The sequence below is a fragment of the Solanum tuberosum genome, unplaced genomic scaffold (assembly GCF_000226075.1).
Source record: "Solanum tuberosum cultivar DM 1-3 516 R44 unplaced genomic scaffold, SolTub_3.0 scf00723, whole genome shotgun sequence".
Lineage (NCBI taxonomy): Eukaryota > Viridiplantae > Streptophyta > Magnoliopsida > Solanales > Solanaceae > Solanum > Solanum tuberosum.
In genome coordinates, this window is record NW_006239714.1 from 13,337 (window position 1) to 41,054 (window position 27,718).

Consider the following 27,718-nt stretch of genomic DNA (forward strand, 5'->3'; position numbering starts at 1 on the left):
AAAAAAATGAGAAAGTAAGTAGTAATATAATATATTTAATTTTTTATAAGAAATAACATTTAAGAAATAAGTTTATCAAGTCAAATAAGTAATTAATTTATTTATTTTTTCTAAAAATTTCATAACATATATATTCTATTATTATTATTATTATTATAATTACTATAGTTAAATGTGGAGAGCCAAAATTGGGTGTCAACAATTATCATATTGAACATGGATCCAACTAAATAGCTTCAGTTTGTAAGAAAAAAAACGCACCTCTAAATATTTTAGATTTTCTAACAGAGACATTGGAATAGGACACAATAACCCAAACACGTCTCGTAGTGAATCTAATTATCATACTAATTTAACTATGAACAAGACATGTTGGATTAACCCATACATACACGCATCATGTAATATATGATCTAAATCGAATAAGAAGCCCAATAAAAAAATCTATACTTCTGTTTAAGTCATACGAACAAACAAAATAAGAGCAAGATGACCCGGCAGCCAACAACAGAACTCATTCAAGATATTGGACTAATCTAGTAGCATTAGACCAAAACATACAGCATTTGATGTCGAGATAAAATAAAATAAAAACGGACTAATCGAAACAACTCAAAAAAAAAAAAAAAAAAAAGCAAAAAAAAATAAAATTCTAAGGCAAAGAGCTAAACCAACTAGTTTAATGGGAAAGAAAATACCTCTTTTTGAGCAGGAACTGGGAAACGAACTGAGCGAGAACGAGCTTTCACTACCAAGACCCGACTCCGAGGGTTCTGATGAACTCGTTTTGGAAAAGAAAAATAGAACCTAAACACTCCGTAATGTTTTGTGGACCTTTTGATCTATTTTCGCCTCAAAAAGCCTATGTATTTCAATGATAACTCAAAAGTTTTTAAACAATTTTTCTCTCCAGCCTTCTTTTTTTTCTTCCACCCCTTGAAATGAGGAAGAGGGGGAATTTAAAGGGGGAATCTAGGGTTCGAAAATGGGGGGAAAGGGATCAAAAATCGGAATGAGACAAGGCCCATTCCGAATTTCAAAACTCCAAAAATCTTTCACCAATTTAGGGAGACCTCTTTTTCTGAGATTTTCGCCCTATTCCGGAAGAGGAAAGGGCGAATACGCGTGCCTGCTATTGCTCTGTTAGTACTATGGAGAGAGACGTTGAAGGAGGAGATGGGGGCGCGTGTTTCGGGTTAATTTTCGAGTTTCGCGTCTGGTCACGCGAGGGAGAAGAAGAGCGTGCTGGAGTCAGGTGGGTGCTGTTTTGCGTATGTATGGCTGATGTATTTGCTGGGATGGACATTGTACGTTGTTGTTATTGTTTTTTGGGTTAAAATTGGTGGGCTAGGAATTAGGAATAGGAGTTGGGCCTGGGAATAAGCTGCTGAAAGGTGGCCCATACTTTGGTCTATTAAATGGGTTGAATGAAGGGTTAGATTAGGCTAAGGTTGTGATAGGAACTAATTGACAATTTAACCAAGCGGATCAAAAGGGTATCCAAATGAATTAATTTTAGACGAATTGACATAATTAATTCGTGAGCTTTTTAATCTTAACGAGATAAGATAATTAACTTAATTATAAACTAATCGATTTTCATATAAACTAATTAATTCCAAAATTAAGACTACGATTCAAACTAAAACTAAATTAATGAAATATTTATTTTAACAAAGCAAAAAGAAATAAAAAAAATTTGATACGATTTTCAAGCATTTATAAAATATACTAATTACATATATAATTATATGAAATATATCTATTATTCAAAATACTGTACAGATCAACTGAAAATACTTAAAATAACCTTGAAACTATTTGAATTATATATAAAGCTAATTATTCCAAATCGTTTGAAAAATTAAGAAGCTCAGAAATTAATTATTATCGGGGACGGTCAAAATTGGGTGTCAACATAGGGTTCTGAGTTTCATGCAAAGGACTAAGAAACGATTCCATGAAAATATGATAATTCGATTAAGAATACTATAACAACATATCTAAGGTTTTAGGAACCCTAGGTCTAAGCAGGATATAAAGAATCAAGAATCTGACTGAATTCTAGGGACCTAATGGATGAAAGAAATCCACTAGTGAAAGCCCACTTACCTGTTGACGAAATCTACGGAGAAATCCTTCGATTTCAAGGATGGAACGGAAGAAAATCTCCTGCATGTTCTTGAGGGTTTGGTCGACTCTTTCTCCTCTTTTTGCCCTAAGTTTTGATGAATTTTGGTGAATAATCATTTAAGGTAGGTTCTGACTAAATTACTGGGCTTAACTGAGTAAAACGACGTAGTTTAGGTAGGTGTAAAACGACGTAGTTTAAATGCCCAAAGAATAGGGAAAAGGACCAAAATGACCCCAACTTAAAATGTGACGGAGGCCGACCACGGCACCACTGACGGTCCGTCGTTGGGACCACGACTCATCAAGTGGGTCGTGGTTTTTGGCCACAGTCTACTGGTTCTGGGAGGTTCCTTCTACGGTTCACTTCATAGACCGTGTGAAGGACCACAGACCGTGAAGGCCACCCTGGTTCTTCACTTGGGGCTAGGGCCTACTGGTTCAGCTTCACGAGTCTCACCACGACCCGTGTTAAGGGCCACAGACCGTGAAGGCCACCGTGGTTCTTCACTTAGGCTGGGGTCTCCTGGCTCAGGACAACGAACCAATCCACGGTCTATCATCCAGACCACGTCCCGTGGTGGGCTGCGTGGTCAGACACTTGAGCCCTGGTGGCTATATCTTACCTCCACAAGCCTTCCCACAAAGAGTGTGGGGATCCATGGCCCGTGAAGGGTCTCGTGGTCCACCACTTCTGGGATGGTGTGAACCACGATGAGGATGACAGACCATGGTCCTGATCACGGCCCGTGAACTCCTCTGTTGTTCACCTATTTTCTGTTGTTCTGTCTGAACTAAGTTCCAAGGTGGTTCCCCAACTCATTACGGAGGTCCTCATAAAGTTTTTTCAAAAAAAAAATTGTGCGCTCCGAGGTGCCAGATCCATGGGCTAATGTACACGAAAAATTAAGAAATTTGGGTAATTCCTAAAAAAAGGCTTGTAAATGTATAAATAGGCGTTAAAAAATGGTGTGAGTATACACAGTGGTTCCCCAACTCATTACGGAGATCCTCATAAAGTTTTTTCAAAGAAAATATTTGAGTGCTTCGAGGCGCCAGATCCATGGGATAATACATACAAAAAATCAGAAAATTTGAGTAATTCCTAAAATAAAGGGCTTGTAAATGCGGTAATAGTCGTTAAAAAAATTGTGTGAGTATAAACAGTGGTTCCCCAACTTATTACGAAGGTCCTCATAGAGATTTTTCAAAAACCTAATTGGGTGCTCCGAGGCGCCAGATCCATGGGCTAATACACACGAAAAATTGGGGAATTTAGGTAATTCCTATAAAAGGACTTGTAAATGCGGAAATAGACGTTAAAAAAATGATGTGAGTATATGCGGTGGTTCCCCAACTCTTTACGGAGGTTTTCATAACGTCTTTTCAAAAAAAATAAAGTGCTCTGAGGCTCCATATCCATACGCTAATACACACGAAAAATTGAGGAATTTGGGTAATTTCTAATAAAAGGGCTTGTAAATGCGGAAATAGGCATTAAAAAAATGGTGTGAGTATACGCGGTGGTTCCCCAAGAGGTTCTCATAAAAAAAATTAAAAAAATTGGGTGCTCTGAGGCGCTAGATCCATGGGCTAATACACAAGAAAAATTGGGAAATTTGGGTAATTCTTAAAAAAAGGCTTGTAAATGCGGAAAGATGCATTAAAAAATAGAGTGAGTATATGTCACGGCCCAGGAGTACCACTTATATGTGACAAGGCATACTCAACCCCGAAAGGTCTCATGCATGCCCCTTAGCATATCATAACCTAAGATAAAAGAAATGAAACGGAATTTAAAACTTTATCCATACAATCGAAGTCTTTTAAAAAAGCAAGTGGAAGGGAGAATAGTCGAATCCAAGCTTGAACCAAATGAATATCACCTCAAAGTCCGGACCCTACACTTTGTGGAAAATGTAGGAAACTATGGGTTAGTACAAAAATGCACTAATTATGATAGCCATGCATAAAATCATGGAAACATGTTAAAGGGACATTTTAGTTGAAAAGCATGCACTTTACCAAGTTTGAAAATCATCATGAACTTTAGTGTAAAAGCATAAGTCATAAGCATATTCAACATATAGATCATCATAGCATAATAGAACCATCTCATAAGTAACCCTAAGTCATACTTGTGCAATGCATGGATAAGATCCCATAATCTCATCCATACTAAGTATCACTTTTAGGCCACCATAACCATACTCACCATTCTTTGATATCATCCTTAGTTAATACTCATAGACAAGGAAGCATTCACCTTTAACAAGTCATATCAAGGAAAGCAACTTATAGCAACAATCCAAGTTAAGAATATATCATTACAAATAGCCCTCATATCAACATACTTAGTAGCATCATCATAAGTATATTCATTTCATAAATCATTATAACATAAAAGGAACATACCATAACTACTCTCAAAGCCTACTTATGCAATGCATGAATGAGATCCCATACTCCCACCCACACTAAGTAGAGCTTCTTGAGAAGCCATAGTTCAAAATCATTCATTGTGGGGGTAAGCCTTAACCGACATAAACCATGTGAGCTAATCATGGAATCTGGTGTTACCCACATCGAAAAGGGTGTCCTACTTGCCTAAGGTAGAACCATTAACTTAGCTTAGGTGGATCCACTAGTTAAAGACCTATGAGGGCACATAGTTATGGGATAAGGAGATTGCTACTAGATACCCCGTCTTGACTCACGTATGGACATCCATCTCAAGAGATTAATTCTAGAACCCCGCCTCAACTCACATATGAGCTTCCATCTAGATCAATATCCACTCGATGCTTAGCATTATTCCCCACGGAGTACATATCATTTCATTGCTTGAGTCCATTATTATGGAAGAATGTATCAACACTCAATCCAACATCATTCATAAGATAGCTCCTAGATTCAATGGATGGGAATAGCCTTTCAACCTAAGAACCATCATATTATGAGAAAACCTTTCACAACATGTCATCATCATTCATAAGTGTATAATTGAGAATAGCCTTTCAATCAACACAACATCATTATCATAATCATGGAAACTTCATTCATAAGTGTGTGTGTGTTTGTGAGATAGTAGCCTTTCAACAACACCACAATTACATGATAGTCATAATCACTTTACTCTCAAAGTGTTCTTAAAGCATATACATAAATCTCATAATCATGCATAATCCGAAGCGCCAGATCCATGGGCTAATACACAAGAAAAATCGGGGAATTCGGGTAATTCCTAAAAAAGAGCTTGTAAATGCAGAAAAAGACGTTAAAAATGGTGTGAGTATACGCGGTGGTCCCATGCAAATGCAATCTAAAAAGTTGACATATAAAAAGGAACGAAGGGAGTATTTCTCAACTGGTTTTGTTGTTTCTCATACCTTTTTGAATCTTCCATTTGATCTTTGTATACTAGATACTTCTCTACTCTATGGTGCCGACAAGATTATGGTTACAATTAGTCGTTTTCTTTCTACTGATATTGTAATAGTTGCATTGTGGGTGAGCAAGTTTATGACCTTCGGCTGAATCATGTAAGCACTGGAGCAAACACCATTTGAAAATGTTAGTAGTAAGCTTATCCCTTTGGAGAATTTTACATCTTTGTCGGTGATGCCAGTAGTAAGATCAATATTGCCCATGATGCCAGTAGTAAGATCAATATTGTCCATCATATTTAGTGAAAGGTATCGCGACACAAGATACTATGGAGGAGACAGGTACATTGACATTACTGCAAGACTATGTCGAGAAAATGCTTTAGAAGTATTAAAATTTGATCCTGCCATACGGAGACTCAATGTGTGTTTGGTATGAAGGAAAATGTTTTCCTCGAAAACAAGGAGATTTTTGACTTATTTTCTCATGTTTGGTTGGTGAGTAGAAAATATTTTCCGGAAAAAGATTTTTTAGTGTTTGATTTATGAATAAAAAATATTTTTGAGAAATATCTTTTATTTTTACTAGAGTAGAAAATAGTTTTTGAAATTGAAAATATTTTTTAAAAACAAGCTCTAAAATTTTATTTTATTTTTTGAGGTGGGGGGGGGGAGGCTGGTTTGAGGGTAGGGACAAAATAAATTGATTTTTTCAACAACAAAATAAATTGTAATTTGAAGTTGGAGGAGTGTTTTGGAAAATATTTTCCTTAAGTTTTGAAGGGAAGTCATTTTCCTTAAATTTGAAGAAAATGAGTTGATTTGAAAAACATTTTCCGGAAAATGTTTTCCTTCATACCAAACACACCCTAAATCAATGTTCAGTTATTGCTCCTTACAAACTTTGAAGTGTCTATTGCTCCACCGGAACCGCATGAGAAATGTGCAACATTTTTTCAATATGCTGATTAGTGTTGGTACAAGTTCTTATGCTCGTCTATGTGATTATGTGTGTATCCGCAAGATAGGTAACAAGTAATTAGAAGTTATTTTCTTGGCGAATATGGCACATATCAATGGCTTGGTTGTTGCTAAGGTTATATGTTCTCCTGTTAAGTATGCAATTGTTGTTACATGTGCTACACAGTTTATGGGTGGTCAAGTTTATGTTTTCATTGTGTTGGACAAGAGCTTCTCTGCCTTTGAGGATTTGAAATCCATTGGTTCAAATCTATGGAAATAAGATACTCACTGTATTGGATGGCTGGACACGAAGAAATCAAATTTTGGAAGTATTACAGTGCTGAGCAAAGAGCAGTTGATTGAATTTGCATGGGGACTTGCAAATACTAAAATGAATTTCTTGGGATTGTTCGATCCGATTTAGTCATGGGTGATTCAACAATTTTACCTTATGAATTTCTTGCAGAGACTAAGGAAAGAGGTTTATTAAGTGGTTGGTGCCTTCAAGAACAAGTTTTAAGTCATGCGTCAATTGGAGGATTTTTAGGTCACTGTGGCTGGAATTCAACTTTCGAAAGCATATCATTTGGTGTGCCAATGCTATGTTGGCCTTTCTTTGCGGATCAACAAACGAATTGTTGGTTTAGTTGTAATCGTTGGGGTGTCGGGATTGAAATTGATAGTGATGTGAAGAGGGAAGTGATTGAGGAGGTTGTGAGAGAGTTGATGATTGGAGAAAAGGGTAAAGAGATGAAAGAAAATGCATTGAAGTGGAAGAATTTAGCAGAAAAAGCAATCACTTCTCCAACTGGATCATCTTATATGAATTTCGACAAGTTGGTTAGGGAAGTGCTATTGCCAAAAGCTTCTTCATTTCTTCCACTAGATTGACATGTTCAAATAATGTTCTACTTTTTTCTTATCTGTTTTTTATTTCTTAGAAAAAAATAAACTTGATATGTGCAAATATATTTTATATATTAACAATATGTATATAAATATATTTTATAACATTTTTCAAATATAAATGTAAACTAGGTTCTAGGCATCTAGTGAGTGGACGACTTTGGGCACTTGCTTTTTTTAGTTAGCCTTTAAATAATTAGGTTTTAAATTAAAAGATACTCCCATAATAAATACTCCATCAAACAATATGGCAAAAGCTATGCAAACACTCCTATTAAAAGTTTTAAGATCAAACAATAGGGCAATAAGGTTTTACTTTCTTGGCTTCTTAGTGAAAAACTGAAGTGTTTCTTCAAGAACACACTTGGGAAAAAAATGTTTTAATAATAGTGTATTTTGAGGTGATACTTAAAAAGTTTTTATAAAAAAATAAAAAATTAATCGAATCATACCAAACCGAAGAGAAACCGATATGATTGGAATGATTCTAAAAATCTAACTTTGATTATACATTATAAAATACATAAAAATTAGAATGATATAATTTTTTAAAAATAAACATGCGAACAGTCCCATTAACACCCCTCTGTCACATGTGATATAACATCCATCAAACTACAAAGACTTCTACAAGTACTAGACTAGAAATATTGGACTATGAGTCCTAATATTTTTTATAAGTAAATATTTGTGATTAATACATAATATAATTTTTTGAAGATCTATTGTCTTCAATATAACTTTTTATTATATCTTTTTACTCCTAGCATGAGTTTTTTGTGTTGCAAAATTTAAAATGATGATTTTTCTAAAAAAGATATGAATTACTATAAAAAAAAATTGGCAGATGGGTATGGGTATGGGGGGTGGGGGATACTTTTTGTTTTTGTTTTAGAAATATTAATTTAATTTCACTTATTGGGGAGAGAAATGAAGGTCAACGTCTATATACATACATTGCTAATGCTATTGGCTACTATTGTTATCTCCTCTTTATCTCAAGATTCTCTTCGTCAGCTCAAGTTTTAAACTAAGGTAATTACTTTAATGAAGTCTAAGTCTTCGTTTTTATCACATGACATGATATGTTACAAATAAAGCTTCGGGCCCTCGAGATCCAGAATTTAAATTTTATGAGTTCAACATTTATTCTGAACCTATTACTCCTATATGTTGCAGGGAATTAAGGAAGGATGGCACAATTTCTGCTACATGGTACTCTTCATGTTACTATATTCGAGGTTGATAGGCTTCATACTAATTTTGGCAGAGACTTTTTCAATAAGGTGAAAATTGCTTTCCACTATTCATATTCAGTTCCATATATATATATGATTTTATCCACAATGGATCTACGAAAAATTGGAAAAATTCCAGTAAATGACAAATCGAATGGAAGTATGTGTAGAACTGATCAAAATAGGAATGCCCGTTTGGTTTGATTTACTGTTGCAGATGAATTATGCAACTGACTTCTTAGAATTTAGGTATTTGGGAAATGGAAACATTAGTTAAGAGAAAGAAAAAAAAAAAGGAACTGTGTTTTTTTGTTTTTTATTTTCCACCTGATGTTTGGTACCTGTATTGGAGGTGATTAAATCCGATTTCATGTTGAATGCCCTCATTGTTTACTGGAAAAATCATCATTTTGGTTAACAGTACAATTTATTGCTTTCGGCCAAATCTCCAAGGGAGTAAACGAATACAAGTGTTAACATTGCTCAAAAGAATAGAAAAATACAAGCAGAGCCTTCTCCTATTGAAATTCTAAGAAAAGAAGATAAGAAGGCATTTGGGGTGACTTCTGGGATTTACTGTATGCATTCTCTTCCTTTGAGAAGACCCTTTTATAGGACAAAATAATTGAATTGTCGCTTCTGTGTGAAATGGCTACTCGCTTAGCACTGAAAAGGCTACTTTAGTAGCATGTGAGTGAGCTCTGACATTGGGCTCGAGACTGATTGAGGACAAGTTGGCACTAGATTCAAGAATGATTGTTGAATTATCTAAGGATCATTATGACGGTGTTCCAGTTATAGTGTGGTTCCTCCCCGGGAGGGGGTACGAAGCAGCCTTGGCTGTCCTGAGGTACTTCCATCGATCTCATACACATTATCTAGAATGACGATTGAAGTTTCAATATTTTTTCCAACACTTCTTTAGCATACAATTACAATTGTACAGAGTTTGACATGTTACAAGACAGTAACAAAATTATTTACTAGTAGATTAATGTACTTATTTTCTTGTAGGTGGTGCAAGGCATTGAGGGAGCTATTGGTTTCAACAAGGCAGCGTCAAGATTGTATGCAACCATTGATCTTGGAAAAGCCAGAGTTGGCAGAACCAGATTACTGGATGATCACAAAAATCCACGGTGGTACGAATCATTCCACATTTACTGTGCCCATATGGCTGCCAATGTCATAATCACCGTCAAATTTGATAATCCAATTGGAGCAGAAGTCATTGGAAGAGCTTACTTTCCAGTTCAACAACTTCTAGATGGAGAAGAAGTCGATGAATGGCTTGAAATCCTCAATACAGAACAAAAACCCGTGCATGGACACTCTAAAATCCATGTGAAGTTGCAGTATTTTGATGTCACAAGGGAATATAATTGGAATAGAGGTATAAAAGTCACAAGATTTCCTGGAGTTCCTTACACATTCTTTCGTCAAAGACAAGGATGCAGGGTCACCCTTTACCAAGATTGTCATGTTCCTGATAATTTCATCCCCAAAATTCCACTTTCTGATGGCAAGTTTTATAAGCCACAACGATGTTGGGAAGACATTTTTGATGCAATCACTAATGCAAAGCATTTGATTTATATAACTGGATGGTCTATTTATACCGAGATCACTTTGATAAGGGACAGGAGGAGGCCTAAGCCTGGTGGAGACATATCGCTCGGAGAGTTGCTTAAGAGAAAAGCTAATGAAGGTGTGAGAGTTCTAATGTTGGTCTGGGATGACAGGACATCGATTCCTGTGTTACAACAAGATGGGCTAATGGCTACTCATGATGAAGAAACTGCTAATTATTTTCGAGGCACTCAAGTAAATTGTGTGTTGTGTCCTCGAAATCCTGATGATGGACGGAGCATTATTCAAAATATAGAGATTGGGACAATGTTTACTCATCATCAAAAGATTGTTATTGTTGATGGAGAATTGCCTAATGGAGACAGGGAGAGGAGGAGAATTGTGAGTTATATTGGTGGGCTTGATCTTTGTGATGGTAGATTTGATACACAATTTCACTCCCTTTTCAGGACTTTGAACACAACACATCATGATGATTTTCACCAACCAAATTTCACCGGTACCTCAATTCAAAAAGGCGGACCAAGAGAGCCTTGGCACGATATCCATTGCCGAATAGAAGGGCCAGCTGCTTGGGATGTCCTTTACAATTTTGAACAGAGATGGAGGAAGCAAGGTGTAAGGGACTTGCCTATAGACCTAAGGGATATCGATAATATAATCATACCACCTTCACCTGTTATGTATCCTGATGATCATGACACATGGAATGTTCAAGTTTTTCGATCCATTGATGGGGGAGCAGCTTTTGGCTTCCCCAGTGCTCCCGAAGAGGCAGCCAAGTCTGGTCTTATAAGTGGAAAGGAAAACATCATTGATCGAAGCATACAGGATGCATATATTAATGCCATTCGTCGAGCAAAGCATTTCATTTACATCGAAAATCAGTACTTTTTAGGCAGCTGCTTTTCATGGTACTCCAATGATATCAAGGATGAAGCCATTAATTCTCTACAGTTGATCCCAAAGGAGCTGTCTTTGAAGATAGTCAGCAAAATTGAAGCAGGGGAAAGGTTTATGGTTTATGTTGTGGTTCCAATGTGGCCAGAAGGCCTTCCTGAAAGTGCATCTGTACAAGTAATACTGGATTGGCAAAGGAGGACCATGCAAATGATGTATACCGATATAATTCAAGCTCTTAAAGTAAAGGGAATTATGGCAAATCCTAAGGAATATTTGAGTTTCTTTTGCCTTGGCAATAGGGAAACAAAGAAGAGAGGAGAATACGAGCCTTCTGAAACACCAGAACCTAATTCCGGCTATCATAAAGCTCAAGAAGCCAGACGTTTCATGATTTATGTACATTCCAAAATGATGATAGGCAAGCTCAATTACAAATATATGTGTGTGATCCATACATTTCCAAAATTAAGTTCTTCATTAATGTTTCTGTTTTATTTGCAGTGGATGATGAATACATTATCATTGGTTCAGCTAACATCAATCAAAGGTCAATGGATGGTGCAAGAGACTCAGAGATAGCAATGGGAGCCTACCAACCATTTCATCTATGTGTGAAGGAGCCAGCTAGGGGTCAGGTTCATGGGTTTCGTATGGCATTGTGGTACGAGCACTTAGGCATGTTAGACAACAGGTTCCTTCAACCAGAGAGCGTAGAATGCATCCGAAAGGTGAACAAAATTGGTGACAAATATTGGGATATGTATTCAAGTGGAAACCTCATTCATGATTTGCCTGGACACCTTCTTACTTACCCTATTGGTATTACTGAAAATGGAGAGATCACTGAACTACCTGGAGTAGAATGTTTTCCTGACACCAAGGCACCTGTTCTTGGTACCAAATCTAATTATCTCCCTCCCATTCTCACAACCTAAATCTCCAACTTTTAATTTGTTCCATTCATTCTCTAGACCTGTATTTATGATTAAGGTGTACATGTTAATAAGGTTTCTTATTAAGGAATGAAAGGTTAATATCACCCTAGGACATTCACTACTAAATGTTCAGCAGCTATTCTCAATATTTCAATGGAAATGGAGTGGGAGAATCATGTTTCATGACACAAATTTTCCGTTGGCCAAATGACAAAAATAAGAACAAATGTTAAACGAGATATGACAACATTAGCGGGTTAAGGTTAAGTTTGCTCTTTACTTTCTGTCCCGTTTATTATTCTTTAATTTTCACATGTATACTTTTCATATTTCAAATTCTCTTTGTGAAAATTTTACTTTCACCACTGTCTTTTATCATCTTGGAATCATATTCACTTCATTCTTATTTTGCTAATATTGAAAGAAAACAAAATTGCCAAAGGAATGACATTCCTCTAGGTAACTAATACATCTTTCAAAAAGAAAGTTAACTTTGATTTTCCTTTTTCCTTATTTTTTCAACGTGAGTGTTCAAGGCAAAGACTCGTATTGATAACGTAAAAAGTAGGAAGAGAGAAAAAAAAAGTATTTCTCTTGAAAGATGAAAATACCATAAATAAGAGCTTCTCTATTTACGGAGAAAAACTAAATTGGTTCAACTCTAACTCTTTCCTAAAAATAGATAAAGATAAATAAACACTATAATATACAAAAATATATTTATAACTATTAGATATTTAGTTGTATTCCCGCAAGTGATAAGACCTTTATTTTATTAGGAAAAAAAAAATCCTAATTTTAGAAAAAGAAAACACAAATTTGTGTTTTTCATGTAATAAAAAAAAAAAGGAATTAATGTTGTCGTGTTCAAAAAACATCTATGTCCAAACACTACTGATTGAAAAGTGTCGTTTACCTAAGCACAAAGTGGAGCTCTTTCATTGGTACGAAAAAGATAATAGTACTTAATCAATCCGTCCCATAATATTAAAATATGAATGTTCGTGGATGTTTCCTATTCGTCTAGAGATAAGCAGTATTTAACGGTCAAATTTCTAAAATCAATTTATTTTGAAAAATATTTTTGATGAAAATAATTTGTGTTTGATTAATAAAATTTAGGGATAATTTCAGAGGCTTCTCCTTAGATATTGCTCTATCATACTCACCTTCCTCGTGGTTTATGATATTACGTTTATTTTTATTATTTTATTTTTTTGTAATATCGCAAATTAAGAGGGAAGTTAGTGACAGAGCGCGCAATACCTGAGTTGATTGAGAAGATCCTTTCAGTTGGCTAAAATCCGTTATTCGAAAAATATATGATACTGTGGAATGATATTTATTTCCATTCTTGTTCCTTTTTTCCGTTTGCGGGTTTCTGGAAACTACATCAATTTTGTTTTCTTGCATCTCTTTGAGTAGCAATACTTTAGAAAAGAATTTTTAAGTGTATTTTTCTCAAAAATACTTTAAGAAAACAGTACTTTTTTAAATTTCTAAAAAATAAACAATTTGTGCCATTTTTAAAAACACTGATTTTCTCCTAAAAATTTGATCAAACATCTTATTTTTTAAAAATAAATTCTTTCTAAAAAATTAAGCATTTTAAAAAAATAAAATAAAATAAGATCGACCAAACCTACTGTTAACCAAGAATTGTGATTCACTAAGGTACAAATTATTAAATATATATCCCTGAAATATTTTTTTATTTTATGTCATTTGTTGCGTTTTTAATTGGAAAAATTACATAAATTCCACATTTTAGTTTACTTATTACCATTATCCCCTATAAATTTTACAAATCTCCAAAATTCCACATTTTCGCGCATCAAATTAGTGTATCTCGCGCAGTAGATTAGTGTATCATGTATAAAATGTAATGTATCTTAGTTAACAATTAATGTATCTCACGCATCAGATTAATGTATCAGCGCTTACATTATTGTATCCGTTTGAGGAATTTCTGTAATTATAAACTTTTAAGGGATAAATTGTAATTTTGCTTTAAAAGTAAGTGATTTATGTAATTTGCCCTTATTAATTTATGAGAGCCCACATCATTTATATTTTTCCCTTTTCCTAACGCACTCCAATTTGGCTTTGACATTTGTCACGATTAATAGGCCTTGACAAACAAAATGCGAAATTAATTCTAAAATACTCCTTCAGTTTCGATTTACTCGTCAAATTTGGATTTGATATATCTATTAAGAAAAGGGAAAAGGCTCAAATTTATCATCGAACTTTGAGAAAAAGTTTATTTATATCATTATTTCTCCCGTGAATTAAAGGAGTAATTAATTTTTTTACAAATTACATCACACAAGTATATTAGTAAAGAGTCACGATCTTATATTTTTGATGCATGACCCTTTATTTTACATTCAACCGAAGGAAATTATGTACTAAAAAAACATATCCTTCCTAAAGATCATTCACCTTTGTTCTTACTAAAAAAAGAGTAAAAAAAATGCTTTGTTCATCTCTAAAGAAGTTGATCCCCCAAATCTTAGCTTGCCCATTCCTTGTATATCACATGATGTTGTTTACTCCAATATTTTTCATATTTATAAATGACAAATGCAGGGATAATTCAAAAATTATAAGAGAATGTGTATAGTCAAGAGTAAGATAAGTGTGAATTAATCATGATATAAATGCATGAGAATATTAACATTTTTTCTTGGATAACTTGACTTTTTGCTAATACATGAACCATATTAAATTGCTTGTAAATCTCAAAATAACCTTGGAAATTCCTAAACAAGATCTGTTATTTTTTTTCTGTGTGCGCATTGAAACATTAACGATTGCGTAATGATTTAGTTTCTAAGCATAAGTTATTAGATGAACAGTGTTAATTTAGTGAATGAAAAATGGTCATTTAATTTTTTCAGAAACATTTAATATTTAATTAATTATTTTTTTATAAAAAAAAAAATTAGTGTAGGGGTAAAATGGTAATCCAATTTTGCAATTTGATGCTTTCTACTTTTAATATAATATTATTATTATTATTATATATATATATATATATTATTATTATGATAATATAATATGATGATGATATGATATGATGATGATGATTAAATGAAATATACAAATAGATTATAGATGATAAATATTATTAAATTAGATATTTTAATTAGGAATTAATCTAAGGAAGTGCAAACGCCATTAACATTTTTATTAAAATGATACAATTTAACATTTAAATTAAATAATTAAATGTTTTTATAACATTTTAATTCATAATAGGGGTAAAATCGCAATTCAACGTTTAACTTTTTTTGTTCCCACTTATAGTAATACTAGTTTCTGGATACATGCGGTGCACGTGTGTTCCATGAGAATTTTCATAGATTTGTTGGAATAATTAAAATTTTATGAAAACATGTAGTGAGTAATAAAATGCAATTTTAATTATTAACATATCTTTAAAATATGGCAAAAAGTACCAAATAAGGAGCGTATTTTATTGTTTAAAATCAAGTTCTTTAAAGCAATCAACTGTAAGTTTTGAATTTTGGTTAGTAGTTAGCAAACTTTCAATAAAGCCAAAAATGACTAATCAATCAGAAATTCATAGAAAATGAAATTTAAAAAGTCTAATAGATAGAGAACACAAAAAAATACAATGTATTCATCTTTGTTAAGACTTTAATCATACAGTATAGATGTAAACAGAAATACAGAAATAGTACATAATTTTCCGAGTTCTTGTCGTCTCTTTCCATCATAGCCAATCAAAATTCAAGATCCTTCTTTGTCGAGTCAAACTAAAGAATGAATCAATAGAACAAAATTGATATAAATGTTTCACTACTTTAACTATAGAATGAAAAGGATACCTAAGGATCTCATGAAACAAAGAAGATGATTTTGTATAAATAAAATTGGAGGAACACCAAAAGTTATCTTAAAATATTAAATTAAATATTTAGAGGTTGTGAATATGAAAAGTACGAGAGTTATAGATATAGATATATATTAATAGTAGCAATTGAATATGTAGTTAGATATGAGATATGAAGGTGGATATTTAAAGCAAATAAAAGAGAAAAATAATAAATAAATGAAAGGATATAAGTTTCATAAAACCAAACTTTAAAAAATAACAAATATATAATATAAGACGTACAAAAAAAATTGAAAAAATATTCAAATGTGTTAATTAAGCTTAAGAAACATTAAAAAATAACAAATATATAATATAAGACGTACAAAAAAAATTGAAAAAATATTCAAATGTGTTAATTAAGCTTAAGAAACATTTTTGGAAGAAAATAAAAATATGTATGCAATAACCATCATAAATGTATATGTAATTACCATTGGGTATTCAATAATTGAGAAATATGCGGCCAAGAAATGTGGATTTGGTTATTAAAATTTAGTAGGTTGTAGTTATTAGAAAATGTTCTATTAATGAAGCAAAGAAATTAGGGGGTTTAGGTTATTAGAATTTGGGGGGTTGTAGTTATTTGACTTATTTCTAAGTATTAATGCAACCAAGAAATGAAGGATTTTGGTTATTGAAATTTAGGGCTTGTGTATATTGCAACACGTAAAGTTAATCTAAATTTGTAATTCATTTAATGCATTACGATAAATGTATGTTACTTCATGAAAACATTAATGTCTTTCTAATTCACCATGCTTTACTATGATGTGGAAGTTATGAAAATGAAAAGGTGTGAATTATAGAGTTAATCTTTTAAATAAAGTAATTAGAAATAAGAAATACTTTAAAGTAGAATATTAAAATGCCTACTTTATGGAGTTAATATATATATATATATATTATGAAAATGTGTGAAATATGGAGTTAATATATATATGTTAAGTAAATTGAAGGAGAAAAATAAAAATAAATACAATTTTTTTTTGAAAAAATGTAACTAATTTAGTTTTTAAAAGGATAAAAATGTCTAACAATTTTCTATGAATATTTTCTCCTTTAAATTTTTGACTTAACACCTTTTCACTTTTAGAATTAGTATAATATAATATATAGTAATATTATATAATTACTATTTAATATTTAATTGATTAGCAATTTTATAATATTTTTATTTAGTGGGGGTAAAATGGAATTTCAACTTTAAACACTTTTTTTGTTCCCACTTTTAGTAATATATGATGATATGATGATAATGGTATGATTTGATATATTAGAGGTTAAAAATAATGATTGATCTTTTCTCATTCATAAACTAATTTTTCAGTAAATAATAATGTAAAAATAATGAAAAACTGAGTGATAATTCAAAGTACAAAAATTTAAATAACGTATGCTTAAGTTAGAGGTTGGTGTGCATTGTCGGTTTAGTTCGATTTTATGTATTATCGGTTCGATTTATCAATTTTTGATTTTTGAATACACTAAACCAATAATCAAACAATAAGATATTTCTTATCGGTTTATCGATTTTGATCCCTAGCAGTTCGATTTTCGGTTTAACCAATAAGAAAATGCTAATGGAACAAATATATGACTTCTCCAACAATTTGACGCCACATGACAATAATGCAACTTTACGAATGCTCATAAAGTCGCCTTTGGAAGCCTTCGCCGGTAACCAAAGCGTATCGTCCCCGCAACCACTTTGGTACTTTGTTTATAGCTTTTTTAAGTTATGCAATAGAAGGGGGGGCTTGTGCTTGAATTGAAGTAGTGCCTTTGGAATATGAGTAGGGCTTAGAAACAATAATAACTAGGAAAAATTACCAAACTAGACATACATCGCTATCATGTATACTAACCTTACTTCTACTTTCAAACAATTACATATATTACTGCTTTTTATACTGTATACCATATATTTTAAAAGAAACAATCAAATACAAACGTCCCTTAAAACTAGGATTGATTAATTATTTGTACATTTAAACACAACAATTAGTGGTCCAATAACAATCAGTATTATTCTCTCTCATCAACCGCACCCCCAAACTCCTATGTCAATCGTATCTCCCCCCATGTCCTCCATTCACCTCCATCATAATCTCTCTTCCTACATCATCAATCTCCTATCCCACTCTCTCTCTCCCTCTCTCTCACACACACACTGATCTTCTTCACTAAGTCATCAAAAACTGAATAAAAAATGGAGCAATACAATCTTTCTTGGATTTTATTTGTAAAAATTTTGATTTTCTTTTTCTTTGTTTGAGAAGTAAAGATAGGAACTAAAGTTTTGCGGCCACAAAATTATTTGATTGACAGATTCAAGGAACCCCATGCCGACGGCAATGTGTCATCATCAATGAAAATGGGAAAGGGTATTACAAATATAACTACGCTGACCAAAAACAGGTTGTTTAAACGTCGAAAAAGAAGTTGAATAAAAAGATCCAGAACCAATTTGAGCTGTCAATTTTGAAGAGATCTAAAGAATCGAAATCGGTTCAGATCCCCGAGAAAGTTATACTGGCACCATCCATTGCATCTGAAACATGTATCTGATTTATTTATTAAATATATATGTATTTTCTATTAAATATATATGAGTTGTTTAATGTCATGTATCTAAAGATGTTAATTTCATGTATTTGAGATTTTCTGTCATGATCTAGTATGTTTTCTTTAGTGTATTTGGGACGCATTTGTCGTGTATTTAGTCATACTTCAACGAGATAGTTATAAATTACACTTTTATGGAATTACGACAATCACAAATTCATTGTTGGCACAGTTAGTGATAATGAAGACCCACCAAAGTCTAAATGCACATTTTTCAATTCAAATAATTGGATAAATACTTCATGTACGTAACAAGTTTCAACTACATGTATATGCTATATGCTACATGTAACTGGTACATAATTAATCCTTCTTAATCACAAAGTATCTATCGAATACACATATGTGAAAAATATTTGTCTGTTCATAATTTAAAAACTCAAGAGATACATCTAATGAAATAAAGTACATGAATCAGATACATTAGTAAAAGGCATGTATCCAGATTCAAATAATTAATAATTTTTATTTATGTAAGATTTTCAAATGAAGGTTTGTATCTAGTTCAAAAACAACAATATACTTTGTCAGAATATTCAACAAAGTAACAACCTCACATATTGTTCTCTAAATATGAAACAAATTCAAATTTCTAAAAAGAAAAGTTGTTCATTTTGTTGTTGCTCGAAAATAAATGGAAGAAATAAGAATTTTTATAGAAGTTGTTAGACTAAATATACTCAAAAGCTGTTAAATGAGTGATTTCCTCCTAAAATTAAACCTTTTGTTACAGTCCTTAATTAAACATGTATCCATTCCTCGGATTCATGTATTTTAACTAGACAGTGTATTCAACCAACGAAATCTAGTACAAGAAGTAATATTCGAAACTACGTACCATGAATACTGGTAATAAGACCTTATAAACTATTGGGATTTATGTTGTTTTCTCTAATAACTAACATGAAAAGAACTACACAAGTGTAACACAAAAAGAAATTAAGAGGAACAGTGTTCTTACTTTAGGAGTTTAGGTTTTGACGTTTTGTATAATGTGAAGTTGTGAACTCAAAGTCACTATGAAGTATTAATTGAAGGCTAAAGGGCAAAGACAATAACTAAATAAGTATTGAGATTAATATTTAATAATTATGTACGGATAAAGTAGTAAATTATTATTATCTAAAATGGATTATCGTTTTACCGAAAAACCCAATATTCAAAAATCAAAACCAAACCGATAACCCAATAATTTATTTTTTATAAAACCATTAAAAATTGTTAACCCAATAACAATAAACTAATAACACTATTTTTATTCGATTTATAGGTCGATTAGATTTTTTTCACACAACCCTTGTATTGTACCTTAGCTTGTTAACATGATGTCGAAGAATCCAATTGGTCCTATGAGCTGACCCCAAACAATAATGTGTTGGGGATTGCTTGCTTTGATGGATTTTTTTAATCTTTAGTTTTTGTAACTCATGTATTACTAATACTAAATATACAAATTGTATCTCAGCGTCAAATAATAGTATCTAAATTTCAATGTGTAACATATATTTTCTCCGATTTATATTACATGTCCACTTTTTTTTTTATATGTCTATTAAAAGATTATAAATAAAACAATAATTTCACTAACTTAATCTTTTAACTGTTTTCATACTCTCAATTTATGGGCCTTATCCAGACAATTACTGCTTTCTTTTGACTTATTATGTATATGAAAAAGATCAATAGTTAAAGATTTTTTTAAAACATTACGGCATGTATACTTTCAAAAATAAATCTTAAGGACATAATGGGAATATTTTTTTAATTGATTTTATAAATTGACAAATAATTCAGGATAAATATTTTTAATATGAACAAATAATATGAGATGAAGGAAATATAAATATTAGTAATACGAAGTTTAATGACACAAGTTAATTAAGCATTGTGTTTGTTTTTTTTAAAAAAATAAATTAAAAAAAATTAAGGGTAGGAAAAAGGAATTACAAAAGGGAATCAAACTCTCACCAACAAGAGTCAACTGAACTAATGAAGATTATTTTAATCATTGTGTTAAGATATGATTTTTTTCCTGTTAAACAAACCAAACAAAATTTTATTCTTGGATTATTTTTATTAACTTTTTTGGGGGGGAGAAAGATACCATATTACTACTACTTGATTTCTTTTACTTTTTGCTTTATTAATCATCATGATAATAATAAATGGGACTTCTTTTTCTTTATAATATTTATTTTAGTTCACAAGGGAAGATGGATGTCAACATCTAGAATTGAAGTATGACGGAGCGTGAAAGGTGGTTTAATGCACACCCCTAGTCGAAAAATTATATGATGTACATAAAATAAATATTAGCAATTATAAGTATATATTTAATTTTACACGTAACTCAATTGAGAAAAAAATATCACACTTTAAGCCATATTTTTTACTTTGCCACTGCATTTAATTAATTTATTCTAAAAGATACCTCTCTATATATACATGCGGCTTCTATTGATCTCCTCTCATCTTATTCTTATCTAAAGATTTTCTTTGTCAGCTCAAGTTTTAAACTAAGGTAATTACTTTAATGAACTCTTCTTCTTCATATGATTTGTATATATTTCTTATGATGTAACAAATAAAGCTTTGGCTCCTCTATGACAAAGTCGGACCAAAGATTTTTAGTTTATGAATTCTGAATTCTGTCTTAATATGATATGTTGTTTGGTTGACATTTGCTAGTGAATTGTGGATTGAAGGGAAGGAAGATGGCACAAATTTTGCTACATGGTACACTTCATGTTACTATATTTGAAGTTGATAAGCTTCGTACTAATTTTGGAAGAGACATTTTCAATAAGGTGAAAATTTTAATCTTAATCCTTTCTTTCCATACTTCAATTTAGTATCCATATGAAAACATGTATAGTACTTTATTTTGTGAGTTAGTAATTTCTTGCCAGATAATTAGTTCCATCAAATCAATTGAAAGTATGTTTGTGTAGATAGAACACAAATATATGAATGCAACCTTATTAATTTCTTGTTAATTGGTTTGATTTAAATGAAATATGCGTTGAGTTCTTCTTAGGAATTTGGGAGATGGATCGGAATTGGTAAAGAAATAAATTTTGGATCTGACTCAACCTTCAAAACGTGCTAACTCATTGGGGAAAAATTATCCAAATTGATATACAAAGACCATCCATCTCATGAATTTTTATTAACCACCCGATGTGAAACTTTTTTTCTTCTTCAAAGTATTTACAATTAAAGAGAGCTACTCCTCCCTTAATCAGATGTTTTGAATTTGAACCCTGGATATCGAAAAATTCTTGGTAGGAAACATGATTTTCCTAGCAGGAATTCAAATTAATTAAATTTTAATGCGAATATCGAACCCGATGAAAAAAAAAAACTGAAGAGAAAGAAGGGAAGTGTGTGTTATCTGCACTAGAGTGATTTATTTGTGGACGGCAAGTAGGTGAGTTAGCGATGGGGAATTTGTGGATAGCATGAATTTAATTATTGCAAATTTTTGGGTGGTGGAGTTGTTGAAACTTTAGAATGTACACTATTTTTATTTTGTTATATTTTTAACATTAACTATTAATTTCATAAATTATTTTTTATGATTTTTTAAAATACTAATAATTATGAATATTATAGTAAAATATTTATTTCATTTATCATTTTTTTAAAAGAAAGTACATAGTTTATTATAGACAAATAAAAAAGAATGAAGGACGTAAGATATTAACCTTATAATTTTGCTCCACAATTAATTTATACTGAGAAATTATAGTAGTATTAATTCTTTCTTTTTTAAAATATAATATTTTTTTCTCTGAAATGATCCGTATAACTTCTTCATTTATCATATTTTTCTGTTTTGTACAGTCTGTTACACTTTTTCTTAATCTTTGTATCTTTTTTAAATTGTAGTGTTGTGTGTTGTTTGAGCCAATTGAGGATCGAAAATAATTTTTTTATTTTCATAAATTAATAATAAGATTTACATACATTTTATCATTTTCAAATTCCACTTATAAAAATATATTGAGTATGTTATTTGTTGTTTGTTTTGTTTTAAAAATTTTAAAAACACTTAAAATGATCGGAGATAGTATGCCAATATTGACCACAATATATAAAAGAAAGATAATTTTGAACCTTGTGATTTAACTTTAAACATATCATGATGCAGTATAAGCATACCATTAATGTAAAATAAAATATTTACCATTTAATTATTTTTAAATATAAGAAGTATTTAAACATAGGGTTACTCCAACCATTTTAATTAAAGTATAAAAAAGAATACATAGGATTAGTTTCAAATACAAGAAGTATTCAAAAGAAACTAATGAGAGAGAAAATGGAAGTGGTTGACACAATTTTGTAATTTTAATATTCTACATTACTTGTTTTAAATTGTAAATTTAAAAAATATTTTAATATATTATACAGATTTTAAATTAATAAAACGGAAAAGGGCCTAAAATACATTTGAAGTATTGAAAATGGTACACAACTACCCCTCATCCACCTATTGGCTCCAAAATACCCTCCTCATCCACTTATTGGCTCACAAATACCCTCTCCATCCACCTTTGGGTCCAATTTTAGCCACTTCATTAACGGAGCACCATTTAAAATAATTAAATAATCCTTTTAATTACGTGGCGCTCAACCATTGGTTGCAATTTAATTATTTAATATAATTTTAAACCCACACCCAATTTAATAATTCAAACCAATGGTTGAGTGTCACGTAATTAAAAGGATTATTTAATTATTTTAAATGGTGCTCCGTTAATGAAGTGGCTAAAATTGGACCCAAAGGTGGATGGAGAGGGTATTTGTGAGCCAATAAGTGGATGAGGAGGGTATTTTGGAGCCAATAGGTGGATGAGGGGTAGTTGTGTAAAGAAGTATTTAAACATAGGGTTACTCCAACCATTTTAATTAAAGTATAAAAAAGAATACATAGGATTAGTTTCAAATACAAGAAGTATTCAAAAGAAACTAATGAGAGAGAAAATGGAAGTGGTTGACACAATTTTGTAATTTTAATATTCTACATTACTTGTTTTAAATTGTAAATTTAAAAAATATTTTAATATATTATACAGATTTTAAATTAATAAAACGGAAAAGGGCCTAAAATACATTTGAAGTATTGAAAATGGTACACAACTACCCCTCATCCACCTATTGGCTCCAAAATACCCTCCTCATCCACTTATTGGCTCACAAATACCCTCTCCATCCACCTTTGGGTCCAATTTTAGCCACTTCATTAACGGAGCACCATTTAAAATAATTAAATAATCCTTTTAATTACGTGGCGCTCAACCATTGGTTGCAATTTAATTATTTAATATAATTTTAAACCCACCTATTACCCACCCATTTTTAACTAAACCCGCCCCAATACTTATTAAACCCGCACTAAAATAATCGCAACATTTTGGTATATTACACGCTCCATTTTAGTTAGTTTTAAAAAAATGACACTTACAATTCGAAATTAATTAAATTTAAATTGGTAATTTTAGTCTTAATGAGAAGTTTTGTAATCATACAAATGAAATGTTATGACTTGTTTATGATAATAAATTTCAAAAAAATTATAGGCACATAAATACTATATACTCATATGTTTTAAGATCAGAAATTTTAAAAATAATTATTTCTATCTTAAATTCTATATCGATCAAACTATATCACATAAATTGAAGTGAAGGAAATATTTTATTTTCCAAATTGTTTAATCAAATTTACACAATAACACAAACAACTTTTAGCGGCAAGAAATATACATATCAATAAAAAGCGTTAAAGCATTTACTGACATTAGTTAATTGTCATTAGATTCAATATCACTATAGACTTTAAGGACATTTAAAAAAAATGTTAATTGCCATTAAACAAATTATTTTTTATGTAGTATTCAGGCTAAATAAACTCTGACCAATATTTTTACGATATTAGTGATTGTAATTTACAGTACTTTTCTCTGTAGTCATTTCAATATTTGTAACATCAGTTTACCCCACCTCACCAACTAGGTGGCTACCTAAACTTCCACTGGTGAGGGTTCGATTCCTAATATTGTAATCCTATGATTAAAGTTTCAATATTATTTTTCATATAGAACACACCTTAGAGTATGATATACTATAGTGATCAAAGTAGACAGTAACAACATTATTGTTTACTTATTAACAGCTCCATTTTCTTGTAGGTTGTTCAAGGCATTGAAGGAGCTATTGGCTTCAATAAGACAGCATCAACACTCTATGCAACCATTGATCTTGGAAAAGCCAGAGTTGGCAGAACCAGATTGCTCGATGAACACAAAAATCCACGGTGGTACGAGTCATTCCACATTTACTGTGCTCATATGGCTTCTGATGTCATATTCACTGTCAAAGCTGATAATCCAATTGGAGCAGAACTCATAGGAAGAGCTTACTTACCAGTTGAACGATTGATAGATGGAGAAGTTGTTGATGAATGGCTTGAAATCCTGGATACAGAACGAAAACCTGTGCAAGGACACTCTAAAATTCATGTGAAGTTGCAGTATTTTGATGTCACAAGGGAGTATAATTGGAATAGAGGGATAAGAGTTACAAGATTTCCTGGAGTTCCTTACACATTCTTTAGTCAAAGACAAGGATGTAAGGTCACCCTTTACCAAGATTCTCATGTTCCTGATAACTTTGTCCCGAAAATTCCTCTGGCTGGTGGCAAGTTTTATGAGCCACAAAGATGTTGGGAAGACATTTTTGATGCAATCACTAATGCAAAGCATATGATTTACATAACTGGATGGTCTGTTTATACGGAGATTACTTTGATAAGGGATACGAGGAGGCCTAAGCCTGGTGGAGACATAACGCTCGGGGAGTTGCTTAAGAAGAAAGCTAATGAAGGTGTGAGAGTTCTAATGCTGGTGTGGGATGACAGAACATCGGTTCCTGTGTTGAAACAAGATGGGCTAATGGCTACTCATGATCAAGAAACTGCTACTTATTTTGACGACTCTGAAGTACATTGTGTGTTGTGTCCTCGAAATCCTGATGATGGAAGAAGCATTATTCAAAACATACAGATTGGGACAATGTTTACTCATCATCAAAAGATTGTAGTTGTTGATGGAGAATTGCCTAATGGAGACACGGAGAGACGGAGAATTGTGAGTTATATTGGTGGGATTGATCTTTGTGATGGTAGATATGATACACAATTTCACCCCCTTTTCAGGACTTTGGACACAGCACATCATGATGATTTTCACCAACCAAATTTCACTGGTGCTACGATTCAGAAAGGGGGACCAAGAGAGCCTTGGCACGATATCCATTGCCGAATAGAAGGGCCAGCAGCTTGGGATGTGCTCTTCAATTTTGAACAGAGGTGGAGGAAGCAAGGTGGAAAGGACTTGCTTATGAACCTAAGGGATATCGAGAATATAATCATACCACCTTCACCTGCTATGTATCCAGATGATCATGACACGTGGAATGTTCAAGTTTTTCGATCAATTGATGGGGGAGCAGCTTTTGGCTTCCCCGATGCTCCTGAGGAGGCAGCCAAGTCTGGTCTTATAAGTGGAAAGGACAACATCATTGATCGAAGCATACAAGATGGATATATTAATGCCATTCGTCGAGCAAATCATTTTATTTACATCGAAAACCAGTACTTCTTAGGAAGCTCCTTTTCATGGAACTCCGATGATATCAAGGATGAAGACATTAATGCTCTACATTTGATCCCAAAGGAGTTGTCTTTGAAGATAATTAGCAAGATTGAAGCAGGGGAAAGGTTTACGGTCTATGTTGTGGTTCCAATGTGGCCAGAAGGTCTTCCTGAGAGTGCATCTGTACAAGCAATACTGGATTGGCAAAGGAGAACCATGAAAATGATGTACACCGATATAATTCAAGCTCTTAAAGCAAAAGGTATTGTGGCAAATCCTAAGGACTACTTGAGTTTCTTTTGCCTTGGCAATAGGGAAACAAAGAAGACAGGAGAATATGAGCCTTCTGAATCACCAGAACCCGACTCAGACTATCAAAAAGCTCAAGAAGCCAGACGTTTCATGATTTACGTTCATGCCAAAATGATGATAGGCAAGTTAAATGCGCTAGAAATCATTGCATATGTGATTATATATTTTCAAAATTAACTACTTCTCAATAGTATTATTTTTGTGTGTTTTTTGCAGTGGATGATGAATACATTATCATTGGATCAGCTAACATCAATCAAAGGTCAATGGATGGTGCCAGAGACTCAGAAATAGCAATGGGAGCCTACCAACCATTTCATCTCTGTGTGAAGGAGCCAGCTAGGGGCCAGGTTCATGGGTTCCGTATGGCGTTGTGGTACGAGCACTTAGGCATGTTAGACAACAGTTTCCTTCAACCAGAGAGCGTAGAATGCATCCGAAAGGTGAACAAAATTGGTGACAAATATTGGGATATGTATTCAAGTGAGAGCCTCATTCATGATTTGCCTGGACATCTTCTTACTTACCCTATTGGTATTACTGAAAATGGAGAGGTCACTGGAATACCTGGAGTAGAATGCTTTCCTGACACCAAAGCACCTGTTCTTGGTACCAAATCCAATTTTCTTCCTCCCATTCTCACAACCTAAACCTCCAACTTTTAATTTGTTCATTCATTCTCTAGACATATATTATGGTTGTGGAGTATTTGTTAATAAGGTTTCTTATTTAAGGAAAGAAAAGGTTACTATCACCGCAGGACACGGTGGAATGGTTAAGGTTTCTCTATCCTTAAGCAGAGGTTTCAGGTTCGATATTTGGGAATGGAACCCCTATCCCTTGGTACGAAACCCCAGAGTGGCGGGCTTTCTTCAAGTCGGTGACTTTGAGCACCAGAAGATTGTACAAAAAAAAAAAAGCAGGGTACTACTATATTTACCATATATAGTAGTTTGTGTAGTTATGCTACTGGTTGCCAATTATTTGCCACTACATCTTGAGCTTTCTAATGATGTTTCTGTCAAACAAATTGAATTGTTAGTTTATTGAGAATGATTTCAGTATCCTAAGGTTTTTCAAGAATTGCATTTCATCCAAATAAGCTTGGAGACCTCAATTTTCATTTCAGTATTTCTAAGTTCCTTATAAGCTGGTAATAAGTT

General features: G+C 32.4%; 3 protein-coding genes across 7 annotated transcripts; all 3 read left to right on the plus strand.

Annotated features, from left to right (window-relative positions):
• Positions 1-6,838: 6,838 nt before the first annotated feature.
• LOC107059064 (7-deoxyloganetin glucosyltransferase-like) lies at positions 6,839-7,370 on the plus strand. The gene has a single exon (XM_015305471.1). It carries the CDS (start codon positions 6,906-6,908, stop codon positions 7,368-7,370), a length of 465 nt encoding a protein of 154 aa, XP_015160957.1. The 5' UTR covers positions 6,839-6,905.
• Positions 7,371-8,322: 952 nt separating this feature from the next.
• LOC102589221 (phospholipase D alpha 1-like) lies at positions 8,323-12,239 on the plus strand. 3 transcript variants are annotated; one of them, XM_006367448.2, is made up of 4 exons: positions 8,323-8,420; positions 8,565-8,671; positions 9,638-11,534; positions 11,618-12,239. In XM_006367448.2, exons 2-4 carry the CDS (start codon positions 8,579-8,581, stop codon positions 12,049-12,051), a joined length of 2,424 nt encoding a protein of 807 aa, XP_006367510.1. In that variant the 5' UTR covers positions 8,323-8,420; positions 8,565-8,578; the 3' UTR covers positions 12,052-12,239. The 3 variants fall into 3 exon arrangements, with proteins under 3 accessions (XP_006367510.1, XP_015160960.1, XP_015160959.1); XM_015305474.1 differs by lacking the exon at positions 8,323-8,420 and adding an exon at positions 9,288-9,473 and having other exon boundaries at positions 8,609-8,671; XM_015305473.1 differs by lacking the exons at positions 8,323-8,420; positions 8,565-8,671 and adding an exon at positions 8,682-9,473.
• Positions 12,240-20,989: 8,750 nt separating this feature from the next.
• On the plus strand, positions 20,990-27,638 carry LOC102588687 (phospholipase D alpha 1). 3 transcript variants are annotated; one of them, XM_015305472.1, is made up of 4 exons: positions 20,990-21,104; positions 21,279-21,390; positions 24,780-26,676; positions 26,772-27,638. In XM_015305472.1, exons 2-4 carry the CDS (start codon positions 21,298-21,300, stop codon positions 27,203-27,205), a joined length of 2,424 nt encoding a protein of 807 aa, XP_015160958.1. In that variant the 5' UTR covers positions 20,990-21,104; positions 21,279-21,297; the 3' UTR covers positions 27,206-27,638. The 3 variants fall into 3 exon arrangements, with proteins under 3 accessions (XP_015160958.1, XP_006367509.1, XP_006367508.1); XM_006367447.2 differs by having other exon boundaries at positions 21,289-21,390; XM_006367446.2 differs by having other exon boundaries at positions 20,991-21,104; positions 21,272-21,390.
• Positions 27,639-27,718: the final 80 nt, after the last annotated feature.